This window comes from Pteropus vampyrus, unplaced genomic scaffold (assembly GCF_000151845.1).
Source record: "Pteropus vampyrus isolate Shadow unplaced genomic scaffold, Pvam_2.0 Scaffold22, whole genome shotgun sequence".
NCBI lineage: Eukaryota > Metazoa > Chordata > Mammalia > Chiroptera > Pteropodidae > Pteropus > Pteropus vampyrus.
This window is the reverse complement of record NW_011888803.1, coordinates 1,912,674-1,928,729: the sequence shown is the minus strand read 5'-3', so window position 1 is coordinate 1,928,729 and position 16,056 is coordinate 1,912,674. Positions and strand designations below refer to the sequence as shown.

Sequence of the window (16,056 nt, the reverse complement as noted above, 5' to 3'; positions counted from 1 at the left end):
TGATTCAGTTGGCTGTCTACCTAAGCCATGAAATGAATAGTTTCTCTTCTCTGTTAGAGGAATTGACAGATTGATTTCCTAATGATAACAATCTTCCTTATAGCCTATCTAGATATTATTTGAAGGAAAGTAAGGAATTACAGATTCTGGATTAAGGGATAAAAGGATAAATGCAAATGCCTCAGGGTGGGCATGGAGGGTGGGAATCCATGGAAGTTAAAAGTGAGATATATACTACATTGTCAGAGTGCATTTGCTTCATGAAGACTGGTCCACAGCAAGGACTTGACCTGGTGTCCACCTGGGAGGCACTTGCCTGCTTTCATCTTGGCATGACCACACCTGCCTTGAGCAGTCACATCGTTTGTCTTCTTTGTGCCCTAGAACATCTGAAGAAAAGATAAGCCCTAAAAGACCTTGATTACCAAGCAGGCTGGTGGGAGGACTTCGAGGTTGGACTAAATTCTTGAACACAGCAATAACAGAACACGTCTGATATGTTTTCAATCCAGTGCAGGAATTTCTGAAGCAATGACTTTTGCCTTTCCATCTATTTGGTTGTCTTATCGATCTGTTGATATATATGTATATGTAAAAGCTCTCTATCAGTTATACACATTATAAATATTTTTTCTTAATTGCTGACTTGATTTCTCAATTTTTTATAGTGTCTTTTGATGCAAAGATGAGTTTTTATAGGTGACACATAATTTTTGGCAGCAAAATTACTTAATAATGAAACAGTATCAACCCCTCATTTTCGGAATGCTCTTTTCACTGCACAGGATTCTTTCTTACTGTCTCACTCATTTCTAAAACATCACTTTTACTTTGAGGACATAGGTTAAATTTATACATTAAAAAAGTTTGTAGTTAGCATATTGCTGAGAGCCACTTGTTAACACAGCATAGGTCAGAAATTTTAAAACACTTGACTTTTTTTTCATATAAACCTGTAAAACTCTCCTTTAAGTCAGATAGTACTTTGCCATAAGACATCAGAGAACAAACGATATTCATGATCATTCTCTTATCTCTTTACAGAGTATAAACATTTAAAACATTTAGATATTTGATTTTTAAAATAAAAATTAACCACATTGTCTGACATCCTGTAACATGAAAACTGCAATATTTTGAAATATGCTGAAAATAAAGAGAGGAGTGGTGCACCCTTCAAATTGTGAAACTTCCATTTTTGCTCAGTGAACCTAGGTTAGGTAACCATTTGTGGTGCAAACTGAGGTCTTGGTGTCAATTCCTACATGGAATGTTGGCAAAGGTTCATTTCTTCCATTCTTACCATAAATTAGAAATAGAAGCTCCTGCATTTTCTACTTGTTTCTTTTCTTTTCTTTTTTAAAAATCACCTTTATGGGTAAGAAATTGGTTATCACAATATTTATCAAATACAGGAGGCTTAAAAGTACCAATCGATACATGTTTTTAGTAAACAAAGGAACCTATTTGTTTCTGATGGAGAGTGCGCCTCTTGCATAACTTTTGGCCACATACTCCCATTTTGGAGACCAAAAAGAGGTAATCGAACAGATTGAAACTGGCAATTTTAACAATAATTTTTATTAATTTAACTGTTTTTACTTTTTGCATATCGATCATTTGAATGAATTTTAACAATTACATAAATTAGAAGGCAGGTCTCTTCCAATGCTCTAGGCACCAAGCAGATACTAAGGTTTCAATAAATATTTGATTTGATATTCTTGATTTTGGCCTAGGGGAAAATGCGAGAGATGAAGTTCTACTTTACAAATGTGGAAAAGGATATACAATTACTTTCAGAGAATCTAGGTCCTAAGAAGTTGGAAGAAAGAGGAGAGGAGGGAAAGCAGTGTTGAATTGAGTTGTCTAATATTTCTCTGTACAAGGTCAGTAACCTGAGGCTCTTCAGTCGCCACAGGTAATGCAGATTCTGTTATGCATCGCGTCAAGACCTGCCAATCGTCGTAATGTGACAGTAGAAGAGGGGGGTAACACGTGTAAAAAAGAAAAGTGCTCAAAGCCTGAAAGTGCTCTGCAGGTACGCGGTCCCTGTATCACTAACAAATTCGGAGGTGAGGGCAAGCCTGGGTCTCCTTACCTGGGCTGGGACTCCGCGGCCACACCCCAGCTGCGGGGCGGGCGCGTCTCACAGCCCCGCCCCTCCCCGCCCTCCCGCGACGCCCGAGACGCCTGGGGCGGCCGCGGAAACACCGGAAGGGGCCGCAGCTGCTGCGGGAAGTGGCGGGTGCGGGAGGCGGGGACCCCGCAGGCTGCGGTGCTGAGCCGTTTTCCGGCCGTCCAGACGCGACTCCGCCCCTCTCCGAGGCCAGGAGAGGAAAAGACGAGCCTGTGGAGGTGCGGCCGTAAGCCACTGATGGCCGCGCTGGCGGGGCCCGTGGGGAAGGCCGTGGAGGTGAGCGCGTCGCTGCTGGGAGGGGCGCGGGGCCGAAGGGCGTCTCGCCTGCCTCTCGGAGCTGGTCTCGGTTCTTGCTCCCGCGCGCTGGGAGCTGCAGCCGCTGCGTCGGCCTCTTTTTCTAGTATGGGATGGGAGTGGGCGCGCGGGCTAGAAGGCCTCAGTGCTCAGCATTGCAGGGATGATTTCGTGGCCGCCTCGGCAGGGGTCGGCGGAGGTCGCGAGTCAATCGTAGATAAAGGTCCCCAGGGGCCGCTCCATTGGGAAGCGGGAGGCAAGGGTGGTGAAGCGAGTCTCCGAGAGAGGCTTCACTCCTTTTCTGGAGGTCTCCCCGTTCCTGCTTTCCGGCCCCTCACGGTGGGCGCAGAGAAAACCCCGCAGCTCGCTGGCTCCTGGGTCCTGGTTTCGCTTTGCGGCGTAGTCGGGGTGCTGGTACCCATTCGTGCCGCCCCGAGGCCCCGTTAGTTTTGTTATGAACGGGAAAACCTGGGCGTCATCGTCCCTGGAATTTTTCTTCGACCAATGTTTGATCCCATACTGTTTCAGACGTTACCTCTTATGGTCTGTCCATCTGCAGCTTTTGTTTGGGTTAAATTTTCAGAGTGTTGTGTCCCAAACCTTCACTCTTAACATATTTACCAACTACAAAACGCTCTAGATTTGAATATTTACAGGGTGCAAGTTGAGCTTTTGGATGACATTCTTCTGGGTATTTTGCATTCCACTTAACTATGTTTAGGGTTTACATTCCCATATAATTAGTATTAGGCTGGAAAATTGGTCCAGAAGGGAAAATTCTGGCAGGAGTATAGGCTTGAAACTGAAGATGAATTTTACCACAAAGATCTCTAGACTTCTTGCTTAATAGATATATAGAATTATAGAACTTTTTAGTTTTAATGATTATTTTCTTTTAAGAAAAACCTGTTTCAAAAAATAATAAGGTTGTCCTAGTTACATTTCTGGTTGAGACAGTTGTATTATCTGCAAAGTTATGACCAAATCAGATAATAGGCTATTGACTTTGAACCTGTACAAACAAATATTGTTGGCGAGCCTGAACAGTACAAAAATTGTTAGTGAATTCATACTATTAATATAAATAAGGGCAAAAGTAGGAATCTTATTTAAAGACAATGCTAATTTTAAGAAAAATTGTAAGTTACACTATGCCAGGGTCTTTATATTATGTCATTTACTTTTGTAGGATTAAAAAAAAAAGGACAGTACAAAAACATATTCCAGGGATAAAATATTTGACTTACTGCCGTTTGCAAGAGAGATAGTCTATGTAAGATTGCTTCTTAGTTTTGATTTGGTTTATAGCCAACTTTCACTTTTTTGTCTTTAGCGAACTCTTTATAGCCTACCAATAAGTAAATAACATGTGAAAATTAATGGTATTAGATCGTAGTAAATAGTTTCTTTTAAATATTTGAAATTTTGAGTTGAGATAATTCTTACATTTATTTATTGCCGTTAGAATTTTTATTGACCTTTCACATTGAGTCTTACTTGATCTTCATGCCAATCCTCTGAGTTAGGAATGCCAATAAGTAAAGTCTTTTCCCATGACAGAAGCATTTTGAGATTGTGTAAAAGATCAGAATTTTCTTAAAGCCTGAAATAATCTTGCCGAAGTAACCTTTGATATAAATTGGAATTTAGATAGATATTGGAGCACTGTGAACTATGACATATGACAGACTGTGCACTCTGCAAGAAATTGAAGTATATAAATGGTGAAAGATTTTTGGTGAGGAATATGAAATATAGTCATTTCTAAAAAAGAAAGTACCAAGTAACAGCTTTTTTTAAGTGTTTTTAAACTTTTTTTTTTAAGTCTGCATGTGTTTGCAGGAGCATTTTGATAAATGGGATCGTTCTAAAGAGTCCAAGATGTGTACAATGATTGAATTGTCTATAAAAAGGAGTATGAATTTTGTACAATATATGTATGTATTAAGAAAACTAATATTTAAGAAACAATGCATATATCAAAATAAATGTCCCTTTAAAAAGTTACTTTAGAAGGCTAAAGAGGTATATATCCTTGTAAGTCTACCAGCCCTTTGGAAAATAAAGAGAATGAAAACACAATTTCTGCCTTCAAAGAACTTATAGTCAAGCTTGCAGTCAAGTAGGGGAGGTTTTTTTGTTTGTTTGTTTGTTTTTGAACACAACTATAATAAGTGCCTTATAAGTACTATAAATCAGGAATTTGGAGGAGGGAGACATTTGTGATTGGGTCTTGGTAGAGATGGTATTTGAGTTGAGTGAGCCATGAAAAGTTTTTAGCAGGCAAATATTGTAGGGCATTTCTAAAACGAACAGGTTAGGTTCCTGGGAAGTTACATCTGAGAAAAGATCAGTAGAATACTTTGATAATGTTATGGTTTGTATAAGTTAGTAATAGGAAATGACAAAGGCAAATGATGAAAGACTTCATTGAAGGTATTTGATCAGCAGAGATATATGATCAACATGAATGCAGAATGAGCTGCATGCTGTTGAAGAGTTGATAAAGTTGAGTGTAGATGATCAGTCTCAAGAGGGAGATAGTAAGGTGGAGATTTGAACAGTGCTGCCACCCCCACTAAATTTATAGTGTTTGGCTCATACTTGATTGTAAGCCTTTGTTAAATTAGTCTCCGTATTCCCAGGGTCTAGCACAGTCCTAAAGTATGGTATGTAATAATGGTGAAAATATGAAACTGAACGTGACATAAAGTAAGACCATTTTCTGTAGTTTTTAACAATTTATAAAATCCTGAAACAGGAATTTCTAATATTTTTAGTAGAAGCATTATTTAGATGAATAAATTTTTATCTTTAAATAATCACCAGTATTCTAGTAAACAAAAAAAATTGAGAAAAATTCTTAGAGTGGTTCTCATTTGAAGATGGTGGTTGCACTTGCTTTTCCATGTTTTTACATGGTCTGCATAAATAGTTTTAAAGACTTTCCTAGTAATGCTGATGTACTATTATTTAATCACCCCTTCATCTTACTCAAAAGTGATTTAGGGTGAAAATTACCATCAGTTGGTTTGAGCCTCTATTACAACTCTGCCATATTAATTTACTCTTGTTCTCCCTTTCTCTTCCTCCCTCTCAGTTTCCTTTTTCTCCTTCTCTTCTCCTCTTCTCTAAGTGTTTGTCACAATTATTTCAACCAGTTAAGGCTACAGTTGACTACTTTGTCATTATTGGATTTTTTTTCTTTATTGGAAATGCTAATTAATGTTCACAAATCTCAAAGGAGTTTATTTAGAGTGAGGTTGCCAGATTGGAGTTAGTATTTTGGATCATTTATTGTGGCAGTGTTAAAAATAGATTCTAGAACAGATAGATTGCCAATAGAGAAATCAGGAGATTATATAGTTCTCTTAATAGATTTAGTAAGGCATTCTCACTGATTAGATTGTTCAGTGTCAAAGAGACATCTTTCTAGGGAGAGGGAAATTAGAAAATTACTACTAAATTTTTTCATGTGTTATGATTTGAATGAAAATTAAGAATGATTAGGGGAGGATTTAAAGAACTGTGAGATCTGCATGAAGGTTTAAGGGAGTTTGTGTTTATCAGAATATTTAAAGAACAAGAAACAGTTATTTAAGTACTCATCAGTAGATTTCATAGGTTAAAATTCCTCATGAATATGTATTATGGATTGATTTAAAAATGAAATTAACTTTTCTTCTTGTTATTGTGCCCTTTTCCACTGATACTTCATCAGTTTTTTTGGCTTGCTATTTGGGGTAGCAGTTTTCTTCTACAGTAAATATGGAAAAATTAGCCATAAGCTTATTATAGTACTGCATTTTTGCAATTAAAATAATTCTAAAGCCTAATATTTAAAATGGTACGCTCAGGCTAGGCAGATTAGTTGTAGTGGTGGAACAGTAGTGGTTGAAACTACTGATAGACAAATCAATTTTTTTTTTTTTTCTGTAATTAGAGAATCTTAAAATTGACTTTTTAGTGCAAAATGCTTTCCTTTGAAACACCGCCTGTGACTGTTGGTCATCCAGTCTGTGTGTGTAAGAGTGAGGGGGAACATCCTACTTTCAAAGGTTCAACCTTCCATTTTTGGATAGCTCTTAATCGTTGAAAATCTTCACCGTTGATTGGATTTGCTGTTTTTAACTTTTTCAAAAAAGTTACATAAAAAGAAAAGATCCCTCTTACTTTGATTAGTATGTCCAAATAATAGGAACACATTTGTCAAGTACTCTAATTTTTGCCTTTTGCTGTCTAAGCATCCATACTTTCAATTATTCCTCTTAATAGTTAACATTTATATATAATATATAATCCCCCAAAACTCCGTGAGGTAGATATTTGTAATTATCTCAGTTTTATAGATGAGGGAATTAGGACTCAGAGAAGTAACTTAAACCTAGTCACAAACTGAGCACATAGCGGAGCTTGGACTTGAACCCAAGTATCCTTGCTCGAGAAACTTTGCTTTTGGCCACAGTGTTGTCCTATATAGCTTTCAAATTATTTTAAGGCCTTTTATGGAAGGCATTCTTATTCTGTGGCTTTGATATTCTTCATAAATAAAATATTTCAGATAATCTACTTAGTTTATGAGTATAGTAAGACTGGCTACTTGTTTTTTATTCTGAAATGTGTTCTATTGAAAAATCGACTAAGAATTGCACTATTACATATATCTCCTAGTATCTAGACTGTCAATACCTGAAACACTTTTTTTGGCCTCACTTTAGACAGTAGATTCTTTGAATCCCAATATAGAATATTACATCCATCCTTGTTAATTTTAGCTCATTTTTCTAGTTTATTTTTTCTTTAAAAACTTATTTTTTATGATTTTATAATTAGATTTCATTGGCTTGCCTTCTGTGTCTTTATCAAGATTTTTGTTAAAAATATTGAATACTTGTAAGTACAGACCTCCTTCTGAATTGTATCACTATTAAATTAGCTACAATTTCTCCTGGCAATTTTTTCTCTCATTTGTATGGATCTGACTCTATAAATACCTTTATTTTTTGGAATAGACTGTCCAGTGGAATGCAGGCAGTTTCTCAATATTAAAAGGTTCTCATTAGGTTACCAACTATATCCTGATGTGTAACAAATATTAATAACAGGTCCCTGTGCTTTTCCAATATTAAAATTTGAATATCTGCTCCTCTGTTATTAGGATAGCAGGGTTAGACTTTCAAGTGTGAAACTTGGAGATTGTGTTGCTAAGCTATTCCTTCCCTCTCTTAAAAGTAATATCTTCAGAAGCAATTTCAAATTTGCAGATGGACACTTGAGCCCCTCAAACGTGTGCATCATAGAGCATGAATGCAATAATTTCGTTCTGGAAATTTTTTCAGTGTCTATTATTACCATCATTATGGCTGAGAAAATTAAAGCAGTCCTGTTAAGGTAGATAGAGGAAAAAATTGCCAGATAAAAGATTACAAAGGTAAAGACAAATTGAGGTCAAATTATATAACACCTTACCTTTCATGCAATGCTTGAATTTTCTTGTGTGTTCCTTAGTGATTCCCAACCTGTGAATGACAAATATTTAGAGGAGTGAGTTTTGTAGAATCTACATTTGTAGACTGAACAAATAGCATTTTCACATATGCTGACCATCTTTTCCAATGTCTAGTACCTATCTCCCCTGAAGATACTATCAGACCAGAATGAAAGCATGCATGCCTTCTTTTGGTGTACACTTTGAGAAGAAATTGAAGTAGCTAAGAAACCTTGATGTCTTACCCTCCTGTATCTGAATACCTTACTCTCAATAAGTCTTTTATCAAAAGAAGGAATAAAAGAATGATTTTGTTAACCAGAGAGAATTAACTGAGTAAAACCAGGTAACTAGAATATTAAGGGCCTTCTATTTTGAGTGTTGCATTTAATTGTAGGGAATACTGGTACAAATTGTTAGCTTTTGTTTGCACAGATTCTCATTAAAATGTTGTTTTAGTCACCAGAAAATTAATAGCAGAACAAAGAGATCTTATTTTAATCTTTCTCTAGTTCCCATTTCTTTACTCTGAGGCAACATGCAGAGTATAACCTTCAAGACTATATTTTTATGCTTCTACCACGGATGCAAGGATCATTAGTATTAAATCTGTTAATAGCTTATATCAACAAATGAAGCAGAGAATATAGTAAGCTGCTGAGAAGGCATTTGATAAAGTTTATCAAGACCATTTCTAATTAAAAAAACTAAGTAAATTAAGAATAGAAGGAAATTATAGCAAATGTCGTAAGTGGCAAAACCATTAAAATAAGGATCCTAGTATGGATGATCATGATCACTTTTATATTTAAAGTCGCGTTAGAGGTTCTAGTAAATGCATTAAAACAAAATTAAGTTATTGTTATTAATATTGGAAAATGAGAAGTAAGACTGTTTGCCAGTGTACTCAGAATAGCAATGGAGACTGAAAAGGAATAGCGAAAGAAAAATTTCTTACAGTTATCAAAATATTCGATATAGCCCTTGTGATCAGATTAATATGGTATTGGCATAGACAGATGAGCAGAGCAAAGTAGAGAATTCAGAAATATGTGCAAATTTAATAAAGGGTAAAGATAGTATTACAGTTCAGTGGCAAATGGGTTGATTATGTAATAAGTGGTGCTGGTACAACTGTCTGCCCATCTGGAAGAAAAACTGGGTTCCTGTCAAACTCCAGATGGATTAAAGCCTTGTAAAAAAGATTTAAGGTTCTTCTACAGCTTTAGCTGTGTAAAATATGAGAAACTCAGAAGCTATTATAAAATAAAAGGCGTTTGATTTTATAAAAGTTAAAAGAAAAATCTTTAATGATAGACGATACCATAAGAAAGTTAATAACAGTATTGGCATTGACATGGACATGTAGATGAATGGTATAGTGTAGAGAGCCTAGCGATGATCCCTGCATATATGGTCAAATGTTTTTTGACAAGAGTGCCAAGACCATTCAATGGGGGAAAATAGTCTTATCAACAAAAGGTATTGGGCAAAAGTATGAAGGTGGACCCTTATCTTACACCACATGCAAAAATTGACGCAAATGGATCAAAAGCCTAACCATAAGAACTAAAACTCTTAGAAGAAAATACAGGGAGAAAACTTTGTAATATTGGAATTGGTAGTGATTTCTTGGCCATGACCCAAAAGCACAGGCAACAAAAGTAAATAGATAAGTTGGACTGCATCAGATTTCTCTGCATGAAAGGACATAATCAACATAGTGAAAAGGCAACCTATGGAATGGGAGAAAATATTTGCAAATCATGTGTGAGATAAGGAGTTAAATGTACGGAAAATAAAGGACTCCTCCGAATCAACAACAAAAAAGCAAATAGCCTGATTAAAAAAGAAAAGAGAAAGGACTTAAATAGACATTTCTTTAAAGAAGATATATAAATAAATGGCTAACAAGCACATGAAGAGATACTTAATATTTCTAATTAGAGAAAAGAAAATCAAAACCACACTGAGATACCAACTTATATCAATTAGGATGGCGCCTATCAGAAAAGAACACAAAAATAAGTGTTAGTGAGGATGTTAAGAAATTGGAATTCTTATGTATTGAAGTAGGAATCTAAAATTGTGGAGCCGTTATGGCTGGTAGTGTATGTGTATATAGTATGGCGATTCCTCAAGAAATTAAAAATGGAGTTACCATATGATTCAGCAGTATCATTTCTAGGTATAAACCCAAAGAATTGAAAGCCAGGACCTGAGGAGATAGTTGTACAGCCATGTTCATAGTAGCATTATTCACAATAGCCAAATGTAAAAGCAGCCTAAGTGTCCTGTGATGGATAAATGAATAAACTAATTGTGGTATATACATACAATTGAATGCTATTTCAACTAGGAAAAGGAAGGAAGTTCTGACATGCTACAATGAATGACCCTTGAGGACATTATGCTAAGTAAAACAAGCCAGTCACAAAAGGACTTACTGTATGTAATTCCACTTAAGAGGTACCAAGACTAGTAAAATTCATGGAGACAGAAAGTAGGATGCTGGTTGCTAGAGGGTAGTGGGAGGAAGAATGGAGAGTTGCTGTTAGAGCTTTAATTTTAGAAGATGAAAAGAGTTCTGGAGATTGGTTACACAACAGTGTGAATATACTTAATGCTACTGGACTGTACACTTAAAATTGGTTAAGATGATAAATTCATGTTATATATTTTACCAAAATTAAAAATTAAATACTTAATAAACAAATAGTAAATTTCCAAAAAAATATTTGCAATTTAGAAGGCAGGATTAATTTTACAAGAAGAGCTATCAACCTCATTAGTAAAAGGGACAAAATATTTAAAGAGGCAGTTAATGAAAGAGCAAATCTAGGAGGCCATCGAATTCATGAAAAGATACTCAAACTCACTGATTGTCAACTAATGTAAGTTAAAGTACTAGTGAAATATAGCAATATATCCATCAAATGACAAAAGTAAAAAACAGTGCCTATTGCTAGTAGAGAAAATGGTGTTGCTGTGCAGAAAATGGTATTCCCTTATATTATTAATGGAAATGAAAGTTGTTGAGTATTTTTGGAACGTAATCTTGCAAAATCTATTCTTACAAAATGGCCCATATAAGGTTATATTTACAGGGATGTTTTTCATGACAGATTATGGAAACAAAGTGAATGTTTATCAATAGAAGAAGGTTTTATAGTACATATATGCTGCTGTTCCTTCAGGTTTTGTATGTCTAAAGAAGTCTTTATTTTGCCTTCATCTTTTAAGTATTATTTTATTTTTCAGTTATAGTTGGCACACAATATTATATTAGTTTCAGGTATACAACGTAGTGATTAGACATCTATATAACTCACAAAGGATCACCCCATTAAATCTAGTGCCCCTTTTGACACTGTAGTTATTACAATATTATTGACTCTATTCCATATGCTATACTTTCCATCTCCATGACTATTTTCTAACTACCAATTTTATTTCTTAATCCTTTCCCCCTTTTTCTCTAACCCCCAACCCCCTTTCCATCTGGTAACCATCAAAATGTTCTCTGTACCTGTGAGGTCGTTTCTGTTTGTTTGTTTGTTTTTGTTCATTAGATTCCACATGTATGTGAAATCATATGACATTTGTCTTTATCTGACTTAATCCACTCAGCACAGTACCCTCTAGGTCCATCCTGAAAGATCCCTTTACTTTCCATTTGTGTGTCTTTTAATCTGAAGTGAATTGTAGGCACCCTCTAAGTGTCTTGTTTTCTTATCCATTCAGCCACTCTATCTTTTGACTGGAGCATTTTTTTTTTCATTTGAACTACTTGTTGATAGATAAGTAGTTATTGCCGTTCTTTATTCATTTTTAAAATTTATTTTAATTAGTTTCACGTTACAGTACATTGGTTAGACATCTCTATATAGTTTGTAAAATGGTTCCCCCCAGTTTCTCCCTCCCTCCCCTGACCCTCCACCTAGCCAACGTATTAATGCTAACTGCATTCCCTATGCTATGCTCCCCATCCCCGTGACCATCTATCAGCCACTGATTTGTACTTTTTAACCCTTCACCTCTTTCTCCCAGCCCCCCAACCTCCCTCCCCTCTCTCTGTCACCAAATTGTCCACTATATTCGTGAGTCTGATTTTGATTAGTTTGTTCTTTTTATTCCTTAGATTCCACATATAAGTGAAATCATATAGTGTTTATCTTTCTCTGTCTGACTTAAATACCTTCTAGGTCCATCAGAGCAATATCTCTTTCCATTCTCTTCCTTTTAGTCTTTTAACCTGAAGTGAGTCTCTTGTAGGCAGCATATGTAGGGGTCTTGTTTTCTTATCCATTCAACCACTCTATCTTTTGGTTGGAGCACTTAATTCTTTTCCATTTGTGGTACTTATTGATAGGAATGTAGTTGTTACCATTCTTTATTCCTATTTTTGAAACATGTTTTTTCTTCTTAAAGAAGTCCCTCGAACATTTCCTGTAATACTGGCTTGGTGGTGATAAATTCCTTTAGCTTATTTTTGTCTGGGAAGCTCTTTATTTGTCCTTCAATTCTAAAGGATAGCTTTGCTGGATAAATTATTCTTGGTTGTAGATCCTGGGTCTTCATCCTATCGAATATTTATTGCCAAGCCCTTCTGTCCTGCATAGTTTCTTTTGAGAAGTCAGCTGCCAGAATTATGGGTTTTCTCTTATAAGTAACTCTCTGTTTTTCTCTTGCTGCTTTTTATATTATTTCTTTCTGTTTAACCTTTGCCATTTAAATTATGATGTGTCTTGGTGTGGGCCTCTTTGGATCCCTGAGTTTTGGAATTCTCTGATCTTCCTGGGGATTTATGTCCATTTCCTTCACCAGGTTAGGGAAGTTTTCCATCATTATTTCTTCAAACAGCTGTTCAACATCTTGATTTTCTTCAATTACGCCGATCAGACGGATATTTGGACACTTAATAGTGTCCCATATTCTCCTTAAATTATTTTTATTGTCTTGGCATCTTATCTTTTGCCATTCTGATTGTGTGTCCTTGGCTTTCCTGTCCTCTAGACAGGGTATTTGATCCTTTTCTTTATTCACTCTGTTTATTCTTTTGTTTATTTCATTTAATATACTTCTCATTTAAGATAATGTGTTCTTCATTTCAGACTAGTTCTCTTTTATAATTTCCATTTCCATTTTTATGTTTTTTATCTCTTTGTCGAAGTTCTCACTGAAATTTCCCAAAAGTTCATTGAGCATCTTTATAACCAGTGTTTTGAACTCTGCATCTGTTAGATTACTTGACTCCATTATATCTGGATCTCTGTTCTGTTCTGTCATACGTTTTCTGCTTCTTTGTCTTCCCATTTTGGCTGTCTTTCTGTGTCTGTTTCTATGTACTAAGCAAAGCTCCTAAGTCTCCTGGTCTTATTAGTATGGATTTGTGACTTAGGTGTCCAGTGGCACAGTCATGAGAGGGGTTCATCTGCAGGGCAAATTTAGCCCATGCTTCTCCCCCTTTGAGGCCACCTGTTAAGATTCAGCAAGCACTCTACAGATACTGTGCTTATAGTTGCCTCAAAAGGCCACGCCAGGAACTGAGGCCAGTTGCCTCCAGTGTGAGTTGAGGCGCTGCTCAGCAAGGAGCACCTGACTCACTGAGGATAAACCTGGATGTGGCTTGGGTGGGTCTGCGAATTGGGAGAGGTGGGGTTTCAGGGAATCCTCTGGGCGGAGCAACCTCTGTTATCCAGTCCGATGACCTCACGGCAGTGCCGGTGCTGTGTCCGTGCCCTGGCGGGGGTGAGGGCTCAACAGAGAATAATGGATACCCCCGGCACTTCTGTCCAGAGGGAGTCTTCCCTTGGCCCTCACTCCAACAATGTCTCCCTGTAAGTCCCTGGTGCCCCCTGTGCGCAGCCTAATTGGCACTGGTGCTCAGAGTGAACAGGTCTGTCACCGTGAAAATTCGCTTGTGGACATGGCCCATTTAAGAGGCCTCTGTCGCTTTTGCAGCCCCTGTCTCACTCAGCCACTGGAGACCGGGTCGCCCTGCGTCCTTTCCTCATCCTACCTTCTGCCGTTGCCAGGTGTTTTCTTGGATTTCTCCCTATTTGTATGGCTTGTTCATCAAGATCCCAGGCAATATTTCCTTGCTGCTGTTCCTTGTTTCTGTCACAACTTTGATTTGGTCACCAGAGAGATGAACATAGCCTTTCTCATCTACGCCATTTTGGTTGCCCGTCTTAAGCAGCTTGTTTTTGATATGCCATGGTGTAGTTTGTTTATATAGATTGCGCTTCAGGTTTGTTGTATTGCATCAATTTGTAGGTTTTTAGTTTTCACGAAATTTGGACTTTTCCACCCTGCTGAGTAATGCTCTTGTTTAATTTTCTCTGTCTTTGTGTTTCAATTTGAATAGTTTCTTTTGCTGTGTTTTCAAATTCATTATTTTTTTGCATTGTCTAATCTGATGTTAACCTCATCCACTGTATTTTTCACCTCAGACACTGTTTTTTTGAACATCTAGAAACTTGATTTAGGTCTTTTTTTCACTCTCCTTAGCATGTATATACTTTATTCTGTCATCTGTGTTATTTCTGGGTCTCTTTTTTTCCCTCTTCACTGTGAGTTAGATAGTTCCTTTTTTGTATGTCTTGAGGTTTTTTTTTTTTTTTAAAGGTAGACCTTTCTGAGTACTCTATTTTATTCCTTTTATATTATGAAATCTTAAAACTCTGGCTGGTGGGAACACAAACAAACCTGTGTTGGCTTTGGAAATTGTTCTACCTACTCCTTTCCAGTAATTCTTTCTGCCACTTAGAGTAGATTAATCACATGCACGTGCTCATCAGTACTCAGCTAAAGATTTGATGGTAGCCCTGTACAACATCTTGTGAATTCACTTGCTCTCTATTCAGTTTGTTCCTCTCTGTTACTTTGCTTTATGATTTCTAGCCCTTGATCTCCCTGAATTTTCAACTGTCTCTGCCTGTACTGTAGCCTATGAATTCTCTCCAGGCTGTAAGCTGGGGCAGTCATCTTGTTTTCATCTTCTTGGAGATCTGTGTCCTGCACTGCCTATTGTCCAATTCCTTGAAAACCATTGTTTTATATATCTTTTCTGGCTTTTTATTTATCGAGATGATAGGGTAAATATGGTCCCTGTTACTCCATCATGGCTGGCAGTGGAAGTAATTAGATAAGAGGGAAGAGATACCTAATCACAAAAGGAATTGAGAAGTGGCTTGGAAAGATTGCCAAAACCTCCCCTAAACATAAGAAATGGAAAATATTAAGTTATTTTAAGTTTAACTCAATGTTCTGAAAGTTTTGGAGCATGGCTTATTTAATATTAAGAAATAATGTAATGTTTAGAAATAATGATTATATACTGTTAACCCCAGAGTGATTCCTGTTGTATTTTGTAGGTAGCAGTATAATACTGTACTCATTATTTGATTCGATTTAATTAAACCTTTCCATTTAATGTTTTTACTAATGCGTTAATATTTCAGCACATTTACAATTGTTTCTTCTTTCCTAGTAAGTTTCTTAATTTTTTCCAAGTCTTCTGAAACCCCAAAGATGAACTAAGGGCACGAAAAGCTCTCTTATTAAGCATGTACAGCCCAAAGAAGACTGAATTAGACTTGAGACTTTTACTTGGAAATTATTCTGTATATCGGTTAGCTCTATAATTTGTAATATTTGCAGTGGAGATAGATAAAAGTTAGTGACATTATAGTATTTCTAGTCTTTTTTCTTATAAGTTACATTTGTAACATTGTGATGTCTTGGAGGAAATTGAGTTTATTTGTATTGCAAAACACTTTGTCTTCTGTTTTTTAATGGAATTGAAGAAACTTCTAAAGAATATTGAGGAAATTATAATTGATTTGAGAAACTACCTCAGTCTTAAACTGGTGCTCTCATGGAGGAGGGGAGGTATCAGACCTTATTGGTCATATAAAAAAACTGTATAAAGGAATGATGCAGAATGCCTAATAAAATTTCGTGTGTATGTATATGTAGTACAGTGGGTATATAAACACGCACATGCGCACATACACGTATTAACTCATTTAATCCTTGTAAAACCCCATAAGTTAGATATACCATTCTGTTCTTACTGGTATCCTCAGGTTTATTTGACTTCAGAGACCTTGCTCTTACCCATAAGACA

The 16,056-nt window shown here is 36.5% G+C and overlaps 1 protein-coding gene across 2 annotated transcripts in view; it reads left to right on the top strand.

Annotated features, from left to right (window-relative positions):
* Positions 1 to 2,205: 2,205 nt before the first annotated feature.
* USP33 (ubiquitin specific peptidase 33) overlaps positions 2,206 to 16,056 on the top strand; it is a 49,341-nt gene continuing 35,490 nt past the window's right edge. For both annotated transcript variants that reach the window (XM_011355529.2, XM_011355528.2), the window contains exon 1: positions 2,206 to 2,416. In XM_011355529.2, coding sequence (XP_011353831.1) covers positions 2,378 to 2,416 — 39 coding nt within the window. In that variant the 5' untranslated portion in view covers positions 2,206 to 2,377. The remainder of the gene's footprint in view (positions 2,417 to 16,056) is intronic.